The sequence below is a fragment of the Drosophila simulans genome, chromosome 2R, assembly GCF_016746395.2.
Source record: "Drosophila simulans strain w501 chromosome 2R, Prin_Dsim_3.1, whole genome shotgun sequence".
Lineage (NCBI taxonomy): Eukaryota > Metazoa > Arthropoda > Insecta > Diptera > Drosophilidae > Drosophila > Drosophila simulans.
Window position 1 is genome coordinate 11,862,261 of NC_052521.2, and position 19,205 is coordinate 11,881,465.

General features: G+C 44.3%; 7 protein-coding genes across 11 annotated transcripts; 2 read left to right on the forward strand and 5 right to left on the reverse strand.

The window, feature by feature from the left end:
• The first annotated feature begins 4,100 nt into the window (after positions 1-4,100).
• On the forward strand, positions 4,101-7,655 carry LOC6734497 (cocaine esterase). Its single transcript, XM_002081480.4, has 3 exons — positions 4,101-4,927; positions 4,992-5,084; positions 5,250-7,655. Exons 1-3 carry the CDS (start codon positions 4,808-4,810, stop codon positions 7,092-7,094), a joined length of 2,058 nt encoding a protein of 685 aa, XP_002081516.1. The 5' UTR covers positions 4,101-4,807; the 3' UTR covers positions 7,095-7,655.
• On the reverse strand, positions 7,642-13,275 carry LOC6734499 (DNA-directed RNA polymerase I subunit RPA1). Its single transcript, XM_016182005.3, has 10 exons — positions 12,808-13,275; positions 12,387-12,750; positions 10,957-12,322; positions 10,409-10,902; positions 10,068-10,353; positions 9,074-10,001; positions 8,814-9,018; positions 8,636-8,753; positions 8,480-8,579; positions 7,642-8,422 (listed from the first exon to the last, which is right to left on the reverse strand). The coding sequence occupies exons 1-10, from the start codon at positions 13,148-13,150 to the stop codon at positions 7,698-7,700; spliced, it is 4,929 nt and encodes a 1,642-aa protein (XP_016027624.1). The 5' UTR covers positions 13,151-13,275; the 3' UTR covers positions 7,642-7,697.
• Positions 13,262-14,036, forward strand: LOC6734500 (biogenesis of lysosome-related organelles complex 1 subunit 1). Its single transcript, XM_002081483.4, has 2 exons — positions 13,262-13,420; positions 13,479-14,036. The coding sequence occupies exons 1-2, from the start codon at positions 13,360-13,362 to the stop codon at positions 13,859-13,861; spliced, it is 444 nt and encodes a 147-aa protein (XP_002081519.2). The 5' UTR covers positions 13,262-13,359; the 3' UTR covers positions 13,862-14,036.
• LOC6734501 (transformer-2 sex-determining protein) lies at positions 14,035-16,358 on the reverse strand. Of its 3 annotated transcripts, none has more exons than XM_016182004.3 (6): positions 16,205-16,358; positions 15,993-16,132; positions 15,359-15,512; positions 15,172-15,300; positions 14,516-14,891; positions 14,035-14,452 (listed from the first exon to the last, which is right to left on the reverse strand). In XM_016182004.3, exons 2-6 carry the CDS (start codon positions 16,106-16,108, stop codon positions 14,430-14,432), a joined length of 798 nt encoding a protein of 265 aa, XP_016027627.1. In that variant the 5' UTR covers positions 16,109-16,132; positions 16,205-16,358; the 3' UTR covers positions 14,035-14,429. The 3 variants fall into 3 exon arrangements, with proteins under 3 accessions (XP_016027627.1, XP_016027626.1, XP_044778588.1); XM_016182003.3 differs by having other exon boundaries at positions 15,993-16,137; positions 16,205-16,356; XM_044922653.1 differs by lacking the exon at positions 16,205-16,358 and adding an exon at positions 15,747-15,934 and having other exon boundaries at positions 15,993-16,129.
• Positions 16,359-16,465: 107 nt separating this feature from the next.
• LOC27208181 lies at positions 16,466-17,346 on the reverse strand. Its single transcript, XM_016183788.3, has 2 exons — positions 17,172-17,346; positions 16,466-17,110 (listed from the first exon to the last, which is right to left on the reverse strand). Exons 1-2 carry the CDS (start codon positions 17,203-17,205, stop codon positions 16,641-16,643), a joined length of 504 nt encoding a protein of 167 aa, XP_016027628.1. The 5' UTR covers positions 17,206-17,346; the 3' UTR covers positions 16,466-16,640.
• Positions 17,347-17,556: 210 nt separating this feature from the next.
• LOC6734502 lies at positions 17,557-18,363 on the reverse strand. 3 transcript variants are annotated; one of them, XM_016182001.3, is made up of 2 exons: positions 18,303-18,363; positions 17,557-18,251 (listed from the first exon to the last, which is right to left on the reverse strand). In XM_016182001.3, exons 1-2 carry the CDS (start codon positions 18,304-18,306, stop codon positions 17,752-17,754), a joined length of 504 nt encoding a protein of 167 aa, XP_016027631.1. In that variant the 5' UTR covers positions 18,307-18,363; the 3' UTR covers positions 17,557-17,751. The 3 variants fall into 3 exon arrangements, with proteins under 3 accessions (XP_016027631.1, XP_016027629.2, XP_016027630.1); XM_016181999.3 differs by having other exon boundaries at positions 17,557-18,248; positions 18,303-18,361; XM_016182000.3 differs by having other exon boundaries at positions 18,338-18,353.
• Positions 18,364-18,369: 6 nt separating this feature from the next.
• LOC6734503 lies at positions 18,370-19,089 on the reverse strand. Its single transcript, XM_002081486.3, has 2 exons — positions 18,987-19,089; positions 18,370-18,923 (listed from the first exon to the last, which is right to left on the reverse strand). Exons 1-2 carry the CDS (start codon positions 19,015-19,017, stop codon positions 18,436-18,438), a joined length of 519 nt encoding a protein of 172 aa, XP_002081522.1. The 5' UTR covers positions 19,018-19,089; the 3' UTR covers positions 18,370-18,435.
• Positions 19,090-19,205: the final 116 nt, after the last annotated feature.

Sequence of the window (19,205 nt, forward strand, 5' to 3'; positions counted from 1 at the left end):
CAATTTAGCAAGGTGCCACAGGATATTCCCCATCTAAACACATTTGCGTTAAAGTTTGCCCAAGGAATTAGCGGCAAACTTTTTTGGCATGCTGAAAATTTCGTTGCCGTAGAATGCGTCGCCATGTTTCTGGTTTGCCAAACTGGGAGGAAAAACTTAATTTACGTATACATAGCACTCTGAACTCTAAGCTGCTCTGGAAAATTATTAAATTGCACTGCCATCTCATGTCTGCAATGAAATTTCGCGGTTTGCATGCCTTTTTGCAGCCCGATGACGAAGCACTTACCAAATGAATTATTGCAGGGTCGGCTGGCCATAATTAAATCCATTATAGAATGCTTTTAGTATCAATTTCACTGGGAAATTCTGCTTTTGAGACACGAGCACAGGATCTGGATGAAGGATCAATATTTCGTACTTATCAAGCAGTAAGTTTGTAATGTTAATTGTTGGTAAATATTTAATTTTATTATTTAATTCTTTGCTAGATTAACAAAAATCAATAACTCTTCATAAAGCTTATGGTGCTTGGATTTTCAAAAAAAAATCTGCTATTTTTTTATTGGACCCATTCTCCAGTGGTCCTTTGCCACATGGGGCAAACATTTTTTTCTGGGTTTAATTTAGCAGCACACAGGCGACCCCTGGCGGCGGTCACTTGCTTCCGCCAGGATGCCGTGCTGTTGACATTGCCAAGGTTGTTGTTGCATGTTGCAGCTGCAACTACAACACTCTCTGCGTGCGTGCGTGCGTAAGTGAGTGTGTGTGAGTGATGCTTTATGCAGGCAACAAAGAGACCGCCAGAGTGCCACGCCCCCACAACTACCCACTACCCCTGAAAATGCCATCCGAAAAAAAGCTGGCTCACATGCGACAACCTAAAAGTAGGCAGCACATATGCTAGTTTCTTTTTGCAGCTGCAATATTTTGCATTAATTAGAAAGTGGGCCATGTTCCGGTCCTCTTTCAACGCCCCCAACCATGCCCCCTCCCCACCCCGCCCCTTTGCCCGCTAAGTACTGCCAACTTGTGTGTGCGGTTTGGGGCATAAAGAAAATGGCTGCCGCTGTTCGCCATTCGCGTTGTTTGTCTGCAGAGCCGTTAAATTAGGCTTAAAGCAACCGGCGGCACAGGCAACTTCTGTGCATTGTTTTGTTAAATACTTTACGTAAATGGCCCACTGGCTGTTTGCTTTGCGTAGTTTCTGCTAATTACGTAATACCCGCGGCCCAGTTGAGTGTTTTTCCCGGCCCCAATTTATGTTTTCAAATATTTTCCCTGTTCATTGATGGGCATGAGTGTCACACGCCCCTTTTTAATTAAGTAATAACTCACGTAAATTGCTTAGATTGTTTGCTTTTAATAACTTGTGCAATTTAAGTTCTAATAATGTAATTTTTTATATAAATCAGGCAGCTGCAACATCATTTCTTGCCACTTCTGCGTATTCACACTGCGTATGCTTAATAAAATCCATTCACTTAAAATGTTCGAATTTAAAAAATATACTTAAATATTTCTGCTAATGAAATCAAAGGCCAGCCCGAATAAGTCAGGAATTTATTGAATTTGTGTCCAAAAGTGCATGTCGAACTGGTTTTCAACTAATGGGAGTTATCCAGGAAAAAAATGCATGCATAAATTCATAGCACAAATGTCTGGTCGAATTCTATCACAAGTGTTTACGACTCGTTAACTAAACGATTTCGTACACAAACATGCAACAAATATTTGCAGAGATACGCCAAAAGCAACAACGACGACATCTGATGCTATTGTTTAGCAGAAATATGAAAATATCCAACACAATTTGAATCGGTGAAGCAGTCAACCTCCGACATCGTATCAGCAGGACCTGCAACAGAAGCCATAGCAATCAGGCAGCACAGCCCACATCCCTCAGATTTTTCATCTGGGAAAATGGTGTGGGGAAAAATTGGGGGAAATATATACGCAGCTTGCTCTGGCAGAAAACTAAAAACTTTTGCCAGGCATTTTGTACAGAAATATATATATATATGTATGTGTAGAAATGTGGAGCAACAAGAAACAATTGGCTTTTATTGAAGTAAAATTTAATAAAGAAGTTTTCAATATGCTTTGGCAATATGTAAACAATCAACTCGGCTCCAAAAATCATAAATATTTTCATTACGACAATACAACAAGGCCAAAGTTTCGGCGACTTGAGGGTTTCTGCCTCGAGTGTCCTTGTTGTTGCTATTTTTCCACTTTCGAGTGCAGCTGCCAAAATTTCTCAATATGCACTCCACAAATATTTGTATAAATCTCAGTACAATTTGTGTTTTCATTAAAGGTCTTCGCTTACAAGTGTCGACTGCAAGATTTGTGTCAAATGTTAAGCTGACGAATTTATTGGTCGAAGGCAAAAATACTATCAGCACTTTAATGTCACCGCAATCTGTAGCCTTTGGCCAGCAAACAGCTTGAAGCGACAGGTTAGAAAAGTTGGCCAAAAAGGTGCGAAGTCCAAGTGAATTCCAGGTGGTGAAATGGAAGTCGCAATTTATAGGCAACCGAGAAAAATCTGGTAATCTGAATTGATTTACAGCATTGGTAGGAACATTTATGCATGAGCATCTCAGTCGCAGCTACTTTTTGGTTTGGATTTTTGAATGGCTTAATTTTAATTTATACCTACATAGATTTAGTTTCAATCTTCATTTCAAAATTTATAGCAGCATAATTTGGACTCCCCTGATATGATTTATAATACTGATAGACGCGAGCAATTAACAAAATTTCACCTGCCATGCCAGTGGCGGCGTCAACCTTTGTTGGGATTTTCCCGGCACTCGGCCAGGCTAATTTGTTTACAGCCAACTGGACCACACACACACACAGACAAGCGGCACATGAGCGCATATAGGACAAACTAGGCCGACATTGCCATTTATAATAATTGAACAGCGACCCGCACAAAACCAAACTGCGAACCGTCGACGTTTGCAGGCATAAATTGATTAACTTCCTATTGGCCGGGTCAAAAGAAGTGCGATGGCAGCGGGGAAAGGCAGGGGACATGGCGACTCCAGTGGGGCGTCCATTTAAATGTGCTCTTGGTAATTCATAATTAACCGAAAATGATGTACGTCGCTGCAGCTACATTTTTCTAAAACTGAAACTAGAACTAGCACTATATAATTTTCATTATTTTTTGTATTTTACTTATGGTATTCTTTGAGATCTACTAAGCTTGAAAAATACATTTGATGCAGTACTAGCTGATTATTTTGGCCAGTGCATTTTTGTAGGTCTGCCAGATTGGCGGCTGGCGAGGTCGATTTTGTGCCGGTAATCCGCGCAGGTCTACAAACAAATTACGATTTAAACTAATTAAAATACATAAATGTGGGTACATGATGCTGGAGCACTCGCCGCTCTCCCACAACTCTCGCATCCAAGTTAATTGCGGCCATTCCGGCAGAAGCCCATCCAGCGATCCACACAGACCGGAACTCCGCAACGGCGAGCAGAGTCACCGACTGACTCTCTGGCAAACTAACAACATCGGATTGGGATTCGGACTTGGAATCGTAATCGGATCCATACCATCCCATTCAGCCACCACCGGCAAAACAGCATATTGGGCAAGTGGGGAAATTACGGCAGCATTATGGTACATTATCTGAGCTGCAGACCCCAAAAACCCAGCGACAACTTCATTTGCCACAGGCGGAAGTGAGATGGCACGAGGGCGGGAAAGGGAGAAGGATAGAGAGTTGTGAAGCAGAGAAAAATTTATGTTTGACATTAACAGCAGTGCGGAATTCAATGAAAAACAAGAACGAGGGAGGGTCGAGAAGTTTTAAAAGTGAGCCAAAGAATCTTGATAAAATTTGTTATAGTTTAAAAACCATAAAAATGCATAGCATAGTTTTTCTAAGGATTGGATACTTTTAGCAACTGTAGATACATCCAAAATCATTAATGTTTCAGTTTGCTAAAGAAGAATGCCCCAAGAATATGCTAGAAAGCTGACCAATTTGAGTGTATAATATAGACAGCCTCTGGACAATTTAATTAAACTTACACATGAGAGATGAATTCAGTCTGATTCTGCGGAATGCCGAGGCACAACCTATGCCTCCACTGAGTGAGTAATAAGTAATTAGTTAATGTGGAAAAATAAAATAAATGGTGAAAGAACCACACAAATGTAAGGAAATAGGAAAGATACTCTAGTAGCCCCCGATCCACCCTCGTTGGGACTCAATTGGTGGCCAATCGGGAGGGCTGCCTCTTGGGTTTTAGGGTCCAGATCGACATGTAGTTGAGAGGTCCGTTACCATGGCCGTATAAACAACCTACCCAACGCGCCGCTGCTTTCCACACTCATTTCGCTGGTGAATGGAATGGAATGGGATGGTTGGTATGTTGGTTGGTGGTGTCGCTGGTGTTTTGATCTATGGATGCATGAATGATTCGCTGCGCACCGCAGCAGCAAAAGCAACAACGGCGTAATGACACCAGAAAACAATTGAAATAATTCTAGCAGAAATTTTTGTTAGCTCAGCGACCCAGGGCAGCAGCTAACTTTATTCGTGGTGTGTGTTGCTTTTTTTTGTGGCTCAGTTTTCATTTCAACACCGAGCGAACGAAAAGTTGCAGCGAAAAAACCGAAAATTCTGTGAAACATACATATCTATATATTTTGTGGTCGAAAAAAAGTGCAGAAAAACGACGTACGATAGTTAATAAATGCGCTTAAATGCGCCATGAACTATGCAAAAGTTATGTGCTAAAAGTGAGAGCTAACAAGTGAGCGTTGCAACTGGCAATCATGTGGAATGCATTAAGGATTCAGCAGATTTTGCGGCTACTCCCGATCCTGATTCACCTGTCGCCATTCACTTCCGCCCAACAGACGCACATTAAGTTGGAGCAGGGCGATCTCATTGGGGTGAGGACATAACTCTTTGGAAATCAATTACTTTAAAGCGCTAAAACTGGATCATTGCTTCCAGCTCAAGGTCTTTCCGGATGGGACACGTGGCGCTGTCTACGCCTTTCTGGGCATTCCCTACGCCCAGGCGCCCCTCAACGAACTACGATTTGCTGTAAGTAATGAAGGAACCTAGATCCCATTTTATTTAGGCATATATCTCTTAAATAGATACTATTTGTTTTTAAACCCATTGAGGTTTATTGAGGTTACAATGAGTTCTTTTTAATTGGCCCACATTTGATTAGCAACGATTGAAGTTAGATATTTTCGTTTCCAGCCCGCCAAGCCGAGCTCCAGTTTCAACCGCACCCTCCAGGCCACCACCATGCAGCCGCTGTGCCCGCAGCTAGCGAACACCATCTACGACGAGAGCTCCGATGGCTCCATGCCCAGATCAGTGAGCACCGACGAGGACTGCCTGTACCTGAATATTTGGACGCCGGAGTCGGGGATGCGGTACGGCAAGCTGCCCATAGTGGTCATTGTCACGGGTGAGGAGTTCGCCTACGACTGGCCCAGAAATCGCATCAATGGCTTGGATCTGGCCGGAGAGGGCATTGTGGTGGTCAGTGTCCAGTACCGAAATAATATCTACGGATGGCTGAGTCTGGGCGAACAGCATCGTAATGTGCCTGGAAATTATGGCCTAAGTGATGTTCAGATGGCACTGCGGTGGATTCGAAGGAATGCAGATGCCTTTGGCGGCAATCCAGATCACATTACTCTTCTGGGGCATGGGAGTGGAGGAGCCCCTCTGGCACTGGTTGCTACTTTGGAGGATACCAGCCAGGTTAAACAACTGGTGCTCATGTCACCCGGTCCCATTATGAGAGCCTTGGGTCAGAATCACCAAAAGCGGATAGTGGAAACTGGTCAGGTGCTGGTACAGAAATTGGGCTGCCAATTTGAGGAGGCACAACGTCGCCAGTTGATGGGTTGTCTTAGGCGCAAGAGCCGGGAGGACTTGCTCCGTGCGTACGAAAGCGTTTATAACCATGGCAACGGGAGCTCCCAGCTGGGAGTAATACTACCCGAAGGATTGCCACTCGAACAACGCCTTCGTAACAAAACATTGCCCCCCGTTCTGCTGGGCATCACCTCCAATGAAGGAGCCTTCCTGCAGGACTACTGGCTGGACGTGGCCAGGGAGGGTCAGGTGGCGCTACATAAGTACATCAATAACACATTGTTGCCGAATGTGATGCGAGCACTGGAGTCGGTGGGTGAGGAGAGCTCCACCCAACTGGCGGCCATTAGATGGAGGTACTTCAATGGCAAGGGAGAGGGAGTGAGCCACTTGATGGCTGGAATGCAACGACTACTCTCGGAATCACTCTATGAGTTACCCTACTCACGAATCTTGGAGCTTTTAAATGGAACCACTACCTATGCCTATGTATTCGACCAATCCCACTCGATGGACATGCGAGGCAGAAGAAATCTTTTCGGAGGTGCCTCCCACAGCTCAGATCTGCCACTTCTCCTCGGTCCGAGTCTGTTTCAGCAGATAGCCCGTCGAAGATTCAGTGGCGATGAGGAGCAGCTATGTCGCAAAATAAGAGGAGCATTTGCGAACTTCATTAAAAATGGCAACCCCACTCCGGGGCGGATATACGACGGCTGGTTACCCTACAACAAGGAGAACCCATTCGTTTATAGCTTGGGAGAGCAAGCAAAGACGCCGCAGACAGGATCAGTCGATGAGGCTGAGGTGGACAAGCTACTTAGAGGGGAGTCAGGAGCTCCAGGGCTAGATAGAAGCTTATCGCGTAGCAACCGCCACGATACCTATAGAGCAGCACCCTCCAATTCCTACACGGCCAGCAATCAACTGGATTCGGGCTACTCCAATCACTTGCAAAAGGTTTACGGATTCTGGCAGGTGTTAATGCCACTGGAAAGGGAGGATGACTTGAGGGGAGGAGGAGCTCTGGGCCAGCGGGTACGACTCTTGGAAGCGAGTGCCGATGCAGCACGCTACCGCCAGGGATTCTATGCGATGTTGGGATTAGTGTGCCTACTCCTTGCCTGCCTGTGCCTGTGCGTTTATTTACTCAAAAGAGACCCGAATGCAATGAGAAGACGAAGTGCATCCTCGGGATCAGATTGCTACAGCTTATGACATAAGTGGTTTCGTTGGACGACCATCTTTGGGGGCCGGAAGGACGAGGTGCCATCCACCTCGGGCATTGCTAATGTCGAGTCCTGGCGCAAAGGTGGTCGTGCAACGAAACGGGAGCAGGATGGAAGCGGAGCAGCTGAATCTGGAGGTGGGGACGGTAATCTTGAGGGGGAACGACGGGAACAGGTGCTCAACAAACAGCGGACAAGACGTCCCCGGCAGTTGCAACCGTACGATTTCAAGATTACCCACCCTATTGGAGGAGCAGGAGTTGGAGCAGGATTCGGAACAGCAGCTGCAGGAGGTGTCAGAAATGGAGGAGGAACACGAGCTGGAACGGGTTCGGGATTTGGAGGTACACTTGGAACTGTTGAGGAACTCCTGGACCCTGTCGCCGGCCAATTCGAGCCGAGTGTGGCTGTTAGGAACTGGCAGTACCAGTTGACTTGTGATAAGTTCTGAAGCAAACCAAAAATTTTCATTGTAGCTTTGTATATGTACTTTTAACTTAAATGTTTACACTTCTCCGTGATTAAATAAACCAACATTTTACACGTTTAATGTATGTTTATTTAAAAAAATTTCAATTTATATTTAAACACATTAACAAATTTTCGTCAGCAACTCAAAGGCACCAGTACCATTCCGAACCGGGAGTCCAACCATCAACCGACTCGACGGCGAGCTAAGCTCATCCGATCTGCCGAATCCAGCGGCGCTCTTGAGGAACTGCAAGCTGGACTCGAAGGACATCTGCTGCAGGGGCGACGAGGAGTGCTCCATGCCCTTGCGCGACAACGGCTGGAAGGTGCCGTCGAAGGTCATGTAATCGGCAATGAGCGACAGGTGGCGGCGATCCACAGTAATTCCATAGACCTTGAACACATTGCTCACTTCCTTAACGATCACTTGGGACGCTGCTTCGATGCCGTACGTCCTGGCAATCGCATGGATGTCGTTGGAATAAAGGCGGTTCAGATCAAGAATCTTGTTGTGCTGGAACATCTCGCCAATGTTGATGCCGTCGGTCTTGAGGAGCTGTTCATCATCGGTGCCCTTATAGATAATGGCCCGCTTGATATGCTGCACCTGGTGGACCACACTCTTGCCCGCCAACTCCCGGATGATGGATGTAAGATCGGGCTTCTGGTACCGCACACTCAGATTCAACTTGACCTGGCACCACAAATGATTCTCCTTGTCGTAGGAATACCCTTTGACCATATCGTTGCTCAGCAACCTCTCCACCGCTTTGTCATCGCCATCATTATCATTACCATCCAGACCCTTTTCCTCGTCGTCCTCATCCTCCGCCTCGTCGTCATCGTCTGGAAATCAGTTGTTAGTATTAAAACCTCTTGGAAAATATAGAACTTTCAGCATACCATTAGCATCATGGAGTTCCTCGACGTCATCTGGGTCATCGTAGTCCTTCTCATCTGTTTTGCGTTGCTTAAGCTTTACTCCAGTTGCATCGTCATCGTCCTTTAAAAACAGTATATATGTATTTACAATTTCAAGTTCGGTTAGACATAACTTACGTTATCATCTGATGAATCATCATCATTAGCCTTGCCCTTAGAACGGCCCACTTCATCGGCGTTGTCCAAATCGTTATCCTCATCTTTTTCAGCGTCCTTTTTGTCGTCTATTACAACTCTGAAATTACAAAAGATGTATTACTTAAAGTATTCGAGGACCTAGCGCTCGTTGTCTTACATTTTCGTTGTCTTAGAAGCATTTGAAACCTTCAAGATGGCGCGAATCAGTTGTTTAAAAAAGGTCTGGTGCATATATTTGATTATATGTTTGGGTCGCACACCATAGTCCTCCTTATAGACCTCTCTGGGCAGGAATTGGAAGCGCATATCATACTCATAGGATCGCTCCGGGTCCAGAGTCAAACCAGTGCTAACGTTGACGTCTATATAAGGAAATTTTCATTATTGTATACGAAAACTTTACATTTATGCACTCACATTCCAAAAGGTTTGCCAACGTCACTGAATTTAGATTTATGCGCAGCTTTTCCGCCTGATGCTGCTGACCGGGCTTTATGGGTATATCCATAGAAGGCGTTTTGATGTTTGATGAGGCCAGCATGAGGATTTCTCGGAGTCGAGGAATACCCAGAGTCACGTTCATCTCACCACGACCCGCAAAATGGAAAGTGTTCAATGTCATCTGAGTCGAGGGTTCTCCTATCGATTGGGCTGCTATCAGACCTACTGGTTCACCTGGCGCCGCTAGCGACTTAATTGTCTTAACTCGCATAATATCGGCTATAGTCTCCTTCAGTGCTGGCTTCCTCTTGGCATAATCGGTAATGAGTTTGCTCGTTCGTTCTGACACACTGCCATAGTAAAGATCCTGCTTGTATACAGCTACCGTAGGATCTGGACAACGGGCGTACTTCTTGCGGTATAAAGCCTTGTCCTCTGCATCCGCCTTTTTCCATAACTTTAGGAGGCCCTCATCAAAGCGCCGACGACCTGTTTTGCTATTAATCTCATTGGGTCGCTTCACCTCCACCTCCTCGCGGAGCTCTTCGGAGAAATGAGTGAAGGCGGCACGTAGCTTAGCTGGCTTTTTCTTCTGCCAGCTGCGGATGTGCTTCTCGTGGCGCTGGACCTTGGCTAGCTGTTCCTCATCCTTCATCAATTGAAGATGAGTAGGGCGTAGAATTGCCGTGGCGTTCTGTGTAAGGAAGTCAGCGCAGAACTTGTCGTTGAAAAACTTGGACTTCAGAATGTCTAAACCATCCTCGCCATATAGGAACTGAACCACACTATTGTCACTATCGCGTACGGTGAGATCATAATGGACACTTAGGCCCTCCAGATGTTTAATAAGACAACGCTGAAGATAGCCGGAACGCGATGTTTTTACAGCAGTATCAATGAGACCCTACAATTTTATAAAGGTAAATAATAAATACAAGTAAAGAATTTTTGGAAATTATTCCCCACTTACTTCACGACCAGCCATGCAATGGAAGAAGAAGTCCTGCGGCTGAATGCCGGTCATAAAACGTCCATCAATAAATCCTCCAGACTTGGGCGATGTTTCGAAGGAAGTAAAGCTGGGCAGAGACTTGCCGGATATCATCAAAGGCGGTCGCTTTCCTTCTAACTCAATTTGTCCGAGCAGACAGGAGATTTGCATGGTGTTCACCATGGATCCCTTGGCACCTGATAAAACCATCAATTGCAGATTGTTTGATGGGAACTTGGTAATCAGTCCTCTGGGCAGACAAGTACTAGAAAAAGAAAAAATGTTAATATGGCCTGTTGTTCCGTTTTGACTAAACTCACCTATTAATGTCATTTGTGTAGCTATCCAAGACTGATTTGTATTTACGATCCAAAAGCACTCGGAACTTTGAATCCTTTACATATGCCGCTTCCATTTTCTCAACCAGCTCATCGTGCGGCGGCTCATCTTCCAATTCTAGAGCAGCAGCTACTGCACTGTTTCCCACATTGCGACACTCGCGAATAATCTTCCTTCTCTTACGATCTGCTACGTCGGTAACCAGAATATCTTTGACACCCAAAGTAAAACCTTCTAGTTGCAGGAAGAAGGTAAATACTTTCGTGAAAGCGGTAAGCAGCAGAGTTGACACATCGCCGCCGTATAGCTCATACATGCAGTGAATCAATCCATACGTGGTGGCCCCATACTGCTGTTTATCCAGAACACCAACAAGCAGTTCTCCGTTTCTGATTTGCACTTGGCTTTCGCTTAGCTCGTTTCCTTCTGGATTTGTGCCACAAATGGCCGGTCGTGGACGTGACACGTTCCAATTCTGAAAGTCACAGAAGTTGAGAAAAAGGTATATAATTTACTTTAAAAACATTACCTTTCCAGCAATCTTGGCAAATGAATCCAGATTAATTCTTTCGTATCCCTCGGGAATTATGTTGATGATTATGGTGGACAAGATCTGCTTTCCAGACCAAAGCACAGCTGGCTTTAAAATAGTCGGTGGCAGCAGCTTGATATCCTTTTTAAGTTGAGATAGTCCCTGGAACACCAATTGCTGGTAGTCTTCGCGATTGAAGAATCGTCCACGAATCGACAGCTTTACACCCGAAATCACGTGATCCTGAATGAGACCACCCAACGGTGTGCCGTCCTTAGGCACCAAATAGTTGCTGGCCACATTTACTAGGTTGTAAGCCTCCGCCCTCGCCACCTCACTCTGCGGATAGTGGGCATTCATTTCATCACCATCAAAATCGGCGTTGTATGCCTTGCAGTTTGAGTAGTGCAGACGGAAAGTCTTCTCACCATGCAAAATGCGAGCCTTGTGACCCATAATCGATGGCTTATGCAGCGAAGGCTGTCGGTTAAGCAGTAGAACGTCGCCATTGAGAACATGCCGATGAACGATCTTAATGCCATCCTTGGGATTCGATAAAAGTAGCTTGGCCAAACTCTCACGCTTGGAGGCGTTGTCCGCCGGTATATATGTGGTGAATCCGTTCTTGTCCTGTATATAATTTGCTCCGGGATGCACGTCCGGACCGTTCATAACCATTTTGCGTAGCTCTGTAACATTCCATTCGGTCACGGGCACGGGATACGACAGCTTCTTCGCGAAAATATCAGGGATGCCAATCTCATCCACATTTATATTGGGATCCGGCGTAATGACAGTCCGAGCGGCGTAGTTAACACGTTTGCCCATCATATGGCTTCGAATGAGACCACTCTTCTTTTCAATGATTTGCTTCAGACCTTCACCAGATTTCATTTCTCGGGACATATTCACATCGAGCAGCACATCCACCGACATTTGAAGAGCCAACCAAGCCGCATACAATTTCTCATGGGCTGTTTCACCCTTTAGGGTCTGATAGGCGGCCTTCGCCTCTTCTGTGAGCTTCTCCTGGCCGCCCTTCATGTACTTGAGTACCACATTCAATACATGGTTGTTTTCAATGATGTTAATGTAGATGTCCGTTTGGGGATTTCCCTTTAGCATGTCACCGACCATGTTCAGTGGTCGAGCTCGCGGCGGCGTCACCGGAAGCGTGTCCATGAAGAACAGATCAACCGGCGAACGATCGCCCTGAGTGAAATCCGTGTTGCTTAGCCCCAAGATAGGCACTAGCAGCTTTAATAGTTCAGGGTAATTTGCGTATATCTGGCGCAGATAACGACGGCATTCGTCAGCGAAAATAACTTTATTCTGACCACCGGCTTCTGCGCCCGTGCCAACGCTGAAGAAGGAAAACAAGAGAAGTTATATTAGAAATTATCTGGTGTTGTGTGTTGACTACTCACCGTTCTTTAATATCTGCCAAAGTCACGTAGAATACCAGCCTACGATGCATATAACGCACGAAACGCATAGACTTGTTACAGTGCCTGCACTTCTTGCCCAGTCGCTGCAGTGCCGAATGCGTAATGGCCGTGCGCAGTGAGCAACTCGTCTTAGTGGAGTTGCTGGAGTTCTTCTCATTCTTTTCCAGCAGACTATACATGGCAGCAATGTGTGGGTGCACCATATCGCCGTTTTTGATGGCCACCAGATTATCGGTGTTTTGGCACACAGTTTCTGATTTAAAGAGTTCCAACTCCTGCGCTTCGATGATGTAGCCCGCGTCGATTAGGCGCAGCTGTAACATAATTATCTCACGTTCGTGATCTGCAATAGAGGAGCGCTGTTAGCCAATTATGATAATAAAAGTAAGTCGTTAGTTACCCTTCATCTGGAGCTTGTAGCAGTGCAAACAGAATATGCAAAGAAGTCGCTGCACGAACTTAATGAAGAAGGGATTGTAGACGGGCGTGCCTAGCTCTATGTGGCCCATATGGCCCGGACAGTCCTGCAACTTAAGACACGTCCCACAGGGATCCATGCATCGGCCGTAGGAGCCCATTCGGATGTCGTATAGACCACCGGGTATCGCGTGTCCCAGTGCATCGAACGTGATGCCTGTGATCACCTTCACCACGCTCAGTTTGCGGATCTCCTGGTCCGTGAACACGGCGAATTCCAGGTCCGATGGGAACATGTGCACGTCCATCGCGCGTTTCGAACCCATTTTGCCTTATTTAAGCCACGATTCCTATAAAAACTCGAGTAAAAGATGAGCGCAACAGCCGCGCACGTGTGTGGCTATTAGAGGTGGAACCGTAACGATTTTAACGGTCAATCTGTTTATCGAAAATATCTATCGGTCTTGGCTCGTCTTTAGCAAAACAGCTGACAAAAATAGTTTTTTCTTTGGATTTGTTTACAAAAAGCTTGAATATGTTAACTTCCATGGTAAAGGAGCATCACAAGGAGCAGGCGAAGCGAAAACAGGAGCAGGGTACAAGGCCAATTGTAGTTTATAGTTGGCACAAACAATTACAAGGCTGAATTTTCAGAGGTGCGTCGAAAGGAGGCAATAGAAGCGTCCAATGAGCTCACTCAGTCTCTGGTGGACACCCTAAATGTGGGCGTGGCTCAGGCCTACCTGAACCAGAAGCGCCTGGACGCCGAGGCCAAGCAACTGCACTTGGGCGCCACCAATTTCGCCAAGCAGACCCACCAATGGCTGCAACTCATCGACCAATTCAGCACTGCCCTAAAGGATCTCGGAGACGTGGAGAACTGGGCACGCAGCATAGAGGGTGACATGCATACTATTAACCAGACCCTAGAGCTGGCATACAAAGCCTCTCGAGCGACACAGACATCGAGCGGAGCTGGAACAGCCCTCGAGGCCTCAACTTCAGCGTCGGCAAGTGCAAATCCCAGTGCTACTTGAGCCTTTTCCAAAGAATGCATTGCATTGCACTTGTATCCTGTGGAGGTCCTTTGAGTAAGTGGTTGATCGGTTCTGTTTCCCATACAAACCTAGTTAATCCTAATCAAACTGAAATTTATAGAAGCTTAAGTAAATGATATGTGCGACCAATTCAATAAAACACCTATTAATCGTAGAGTTTGTGTACAAATTCATTTTTATTTTGTACCTGCTGCACAATTGCATTTATAATTAAAATTAGTTTAATGTTATCATTATCAGTTTGCTGCAGTTCCTTTAAAATACATATCACAATCTATGCGGACCTCTGTATGTAATGTTGGTAATTGATTTTATATTTACAATTTACGTTTTTGTACAGCATTAATAATGGTTAACGAATAATTATAATTAAAAGGTGTTTTGGGTGAATAATGAATTTGAGAGTTAGTCTAGTTGTGAGCTGTTCGCCAACCAAATGCATTAAATGGGATGGGATTCACCAAAACACAATATTTCAGTCGTATGCTCCTTTACAGCCCGCTTGACGCAATCCAGTAAGGGCAACTTAGCCTCCTTCCCAGGCGCTCTAATAGCGCGATGAAGTGCGATCTAATCGTGGAAAATATTCAGGATAAACATTTGATTAAATTGAATAAAAACTTTAAACTTTACGTAGTTGGGGGGAGCGTGAACGGCTGTAGCTCCTGTTGCGAGTGTAGCGGTTGCGACTAGGGCTCCTGCGGAGATTACGATCGTTGCGATCGTTGCGGTAATTATACCGATCACGATTATAGTTGTCATGGGGCGAAGCGGAGCGATCGTGATACGGACGGCGTCCTCTTCGCGGCGAATATGAGCGTAGAGCTTTTCCACGCTGCTGACGACCCAAATACACACCCGGAGTTGGGGTATGGGCACGTTGGGTTATAGAGAAATCGACGCGAATACGGCGACCATCCACTTCTATTCCAGAGCAGCTGTCCTTGGCCGCACGGGCATCGCTAAGTTTCTCAAAGTAAATGAAACAAAAGCCCCGGGAACGCTGTGTCTGTATGTCAGAAGATATTAAGGTTTAATCTATGTTTGTATTTTCCTAACAACTGAATACATATTGATTTCGGGATCAATATCAATATGTCCTTCGAACAATATGCCACTGTGAAAGCAAGCCTTTAGCTTTTAGTTTGGAATACACAAAAACTCACAATCGCTATCAAATTTTATCTAGCCAGAAATTAAGACAAAACTGCAGGGCTTCAGCTGATTTGTCTACACAATAAGATTCAGGCAGGAAATATCTTAGCAATGCTTATTGAAACCCGACTTACTTGTGCGTCAATCACCATCTGGATGCGCTCGATGGGTCCGTACTTGTTGAACAGCTCGCGGACCTTGTGCTGCGAGGTGTTTGTATTCAGTCCGAAGACTCCTATGCAGCGGCTTGCTTTTGGCTGTTCCTGGAACGCCGAAGATCTTTAGAATTCAAAGGAAGCATTAATCGGCAGAATGGCTTACGCGAGACTTGTGCATACGTTCGCGATCGTGTGGCGAACGTCCGGAGCGAAGACGCGGCTCCGGTGGCGGCGACCCCGAGGATGAACGCGAACGGGAGCGTCGGCGAGAGGAGGACCGCTGTTGCCGGCGACTGCCATAGTAATCGTAGTCAGACCTTGATTCGATGTGAAATGGAATGAAATAAGATTATCTTGCGGTTCGTTCTTGCGGGTCTTGCCAACTGACAGTTGGAATATTTTGTATTTCGGGTGGTTCTTGCTCGTCTTGCAACTGACAGTTGGAAAATTTGTGTGACTTGACAAATGCTACGGTTGGGTTCGACCTCTTTCGGCCAAATTCGTTGGTAGTTGGACGTAGAATGAAAATGATTGCTTCGGTGGGTTCTTACATAGTGATGTTCGTTGGTTGGTTGGTTGGTTTCTTCTTCAAATGAAATGAAATCGGCTTGAAGGATTTTTGGTTTTTACTTTCTTGGCAAGAGCACCAGCTGAATCGGCTGAGAGGGCAAATCCAAATGAAATGGCCCTATGACAGTTGAACCTTTTTTTCCAAACTGCCAGTCAAAACTACTCGATGCTTCATGTCAAAAGAGGTATCGTTTAGGGTCGTCTCACATATGTGTGTACACATTTACCTGCGATCCTTGTGTCCGGATGAAGTTGTCCCCGCTGACGATGATGACGCCGATCGCTTGTGTTTATATCTGGCGCTGCAATGGAGACGCCCGCTACTGAGTGGCTCCCGATCCATTTGCTTTTTGCCTACCTATCGAAACTTCGCTTATCGGAGCATTGGTGGCGAAAAAAGAAGATTATGGGTGAACACTATTTGGATTGCCGTACTTACCATTTTTTAAGGTTTGATTCCCTGCTATATGGCACACCCAAGCAGTGTTTACCAATTAAATGTTAGCCTTTGACAGGTTTTATTTTTTCTGTCTGCGTTTAGAAAGACGCACGCTTCGACAGGGGTGGCGATTGGCGAAGACGTGCGTTATCGATAGGCACTTTAACCCTTATGCGGCGTTGTCATCCATTTGAAAAAAAAACACAAGAGGAATTCAGAGTCTTGTAGTTTAATGTTTCCGAATATAAGTAACAAATTAAATGAGCATACTTATTATGTACTTTATTCAACAAAGCATAGGGATTTTAAAAAAGTTTTACTTCAATCAAACAATACTATTTGATTGGGTAGCAAACCATTATGTTAAATGAATTATGTGATTTTTCCTTTTACATAGTTAGAACTATACAAATTTAATCCTAAATCACAGGTTCGGTTAGCGGTACCGCATAGACCACATATTCTTCACCATCACATAATTATATAGTCTCTGGTGTTCCAGATGATGCAGATCCGTGATGGTTTTCACCACTTTCTCGTCGTTGAAGTGGCTTTTAGGTGGGGCTTCCAGGAGATTTCCCGTCGTAAACCACTTGAGGTTCGAGAAGTGCTTCCTCACACTCTCCCGCAGAGCAGCTCCACTGAAAACTGGGGTGCGGTACAGATCAAACATATTCTTCTTGCCGTACTTCTCGTGGATCGCATCAACGGTCTTGTCCAGATCCGGCTGCTTGGCGTGATATATGACCCATAGCTTTCTTTGTGGGGCACGGAGATCTGTTAAGCTAAGAACTCCAAAGAATTCCACTATGTAGGGATTGAGCTTGGGTGTTGCAGCTTTTGGTTTTATATAGAACAATCTCCTCAAATGGCTGTCGATTTCCTCATCCAGGTCGTAATCTCCTTCTGCAAATCGGGTATTAATCATCGTTGATGTTCCAAATAAATAATTTGCCGTTTTAATTACCCGAGTTCTTATCAATTACTGAATTTGTTGTCATATTTTAATAACGAGTTGACTATTCCTTCTCTGACTTCTGAATGCGTGTTAACTTGCTACGCAATCTTCTTAAATACCCAACAAATTCAATTTCAACTGATTTGTAAAATGTTTGTTTCGTTCTGTTTACGATTTCCAATTTCACAACAAAAGAGCTTTTTAATGCAACCCTGTGGACTATCGAAAAATAGTGAGCTTTTATTGTTTTTTTTTTTTTTTTTTTTTTTTTAATACCTACTAATGCAGAGAAATAGGGTGTTTATGTTTGTTGATTAGGATGATTGGATGGGTCGACACATCTATGACTGTGCCTTTTGACTCCAAGATATGTACTAATATAACCGCAAGCTACTTGTGTGTGTACATATTTTATTCGACATATTTTTATAAATCATTTAACTTGACCAATAGGTTGTAATATGTATAACAAATACCCCTTATATACATATACACATATCGCTTTTAGTCAAAAGATTAGTCCATTCAATTATTGTTGTCGAATTCTCATTGAGTAACGGGTAACTGTTAGTCGATGTTTTTAGTTAGTTTAATGTTTAGCAGGTGGTGGTTTTTGATCATTATACCGTCGAAACCAGTCGTGTTGTATCATTATATAGTCGAAGATTCTTTTTTGCTCCTTGTTATGCAAGTCTGAAACTGTTTTCACGAGTCTTTCATCATTATAATAACTATTTAGAGGAGCTTCCAATAGATTTCTGCTTGTGAACCATTTTAAGTTGGAGAAATATTCTCTGACGATTTTATGAAATCCCACTCCGCTGAATGTGGCGATCTGAAATATTTCTCTGACATTCCTATTGCCATATTTCTGGCGAATCCTTTCCAGAACCTTTGACCTTTCTGATCTAAGGCCATAATAAATGTACCACCGTTTTTGGGTGGCTACATTTGGCTCGTCAATACTAAATATTCCGAAATATTCTATCGTATCAGGATCCAAAGGAGTGGGTTCTGCCACTGACTTCATATAAAATAGGCGTCTCCAGTACTTTTCCAACTTATCGTCCATGCTGCCAATATTCCCTGCTATTAAGAAATGTAATCATATTAAAACTTAAGGTGATTCATAGGCTTTACCCATTGATAAGCGTGCGGCAATTTTGCCTTCCTACCTCAACAAGCGTTAAAAGAACACTGGTTTGCATTTATGTATTTGCATTATTATATTAAAGCTTTATTCTAGACAATCTTATACAGAAATGAAACTCTGTTATGCATTTATGTGTCGATATGTACACGATTTATACAGATTACTCCTAGACATAAGGTAATCGAAGTATCTTCTCCTTTCGTCCTGATATAAATCTGCGATTGTGTTTACCACTTTCTCGTCATTGAAGGAGCTATTTGGAGGGGCTTCCAAAATATTTCCCTTTACTTGCCACTTAAGTTCTTTGAAGTGGTTCTTAACCCGGGATCGCATTCCAGCCCCTGTATATACCGGTTTTCTGAACAGCTCGTACATATTCCTTTGGCCATATTTACGATGGATCTGATCCACAGTTTTGTCCACCTGATCTGTCGTCGCATAGTACATGTACCACAGTTTTCGGCGAGGCGCTCGAACATCGCATAAACTCAGAAGTCCAAAGTACTCCACTTCGGTTGGATCGTACTCATTTTTAGTATCGATTTCCTTGAGGCAGAACACACTTCGCAAATACCTTTCCAGTCGCTTTTCTAGATCGGGATATGCACCTGTAGATTATTATATATGTACATCATTATAATATGCCTCTGTAAAGTTTTAACTAAACTTACTATTGGGAGCTTCTACAGCAGATGTTGTCATCTTGAAAACCTTGTTGTTAATAGAAATGGTTCTTCCCCTGCTCGACTTTTATACTTACTGCTCGGTAATACATACATATTTCACAAGAGCTTTCAGATTTCGCCAATGGCTCCAAAAGCTTCGAACGATATGCAATTTTTCTTGTTTCTTATTTTCCATGATTTATGCGTTTCGGCTTATGTATATAA

Coding starts and splice junctions, on each gene's coding strand:
- LOC6734499 (XM_016182005.3), bottom strand. CDS start 13,150: ATGGGTTCGAAACGCGCGATGGACGTGCACATGTTCCCATCGGACCTG. Junction 9,019..9,073: donor GTTGGCAAACCTTTTGGAAT/GTGAGTGCATAA, acceptor TTCCTTATATAG/ACGTCAACGTTAGCACTGGT. Junction 8,580..8,635: donor ATGATTCATCAGATGATAAC/GTAAGTTATGTC, acceptor CTGTTTTTAAAG/GACGATGACGATGCAACTGG.
- LOC6734503 (XM_002081486.3), bottom strand. CDS start 19,017: ATGACAACATCTGCTGTAGAAGCTCCCAATA. Junction 18,924..18,986: donor TGCTGTAGAAGCTCCCAATA/GTAAGTTTAGTT, acceptor AATAATCTACAG/GTGCATATCCCGATCTAGAA.
- LOC6734500 (XM_002081483.4), top strand. CDS start 13,360: ATGTTAACTTCCATGGTAAAGGAGCATCACAAGGAGCAGGCGAAGCGA. Junction 13,421..13,478: donor GAAGCGAAAACAGGAGCAGG/GTACAAGGCCAA, acceptor CTGAATTTTCAG/AGGTGCGTCGAAAGGAGGCA.
- LOC6734501 (XM_016182004.3), bottom strand. CDS start 16,108: ATGGATCGGGAGCCACTCAGTAGCGGGCGTCTCCATTGCAGCGCCAGA. Junction 15,301..15,358: donor AACGTATGCACAAGTCTCGC/GTAAGCCATTCT, acceptor TCGGCGTTCCAG/GAACAGCCAAAAGCAAGCCG. Junction 14,892..15,171: donor AGATGGTGATTGACGCACAA/GTAAGTCGGGTT, acceptor TCTGACATACAG/ACACAGCGTTCCCGGGGCTT.
- LOC27208181 (XM_016183788.3), bottom strand. CDS start 17,205: ATGACAACAAATTCAGTAATTGATAAGAACTCGG. Junction 17,111..17,171: donor AGTAATTGATAAGAACTCGG/GTAATTAAAACG, acceptor CCCGATTTGCAG/AAGGAGATTACGACCTGGAT.
- LOC6734497 (XM_002081480.4), top strand. CDS start 4,808: ATGTGGAATGCATTAAGGATTCAGCAGATTTTGCGGCTACTCCCGATC. Junction 4,928..4,991: donor AGCAGGGCGATCTCATTGGG/GTGAGGACATAA, acceptor CATTGCTTCCAG/CTCAAGGTCTTTCCGGATGG. Junction 5,085..5,249: donor TCAACGAACTACGATTTGCT/GTAAGTAATGAA, acceptor TTTCGTTTCCAG/CCCGCCAAGCCGAGCTCCAG.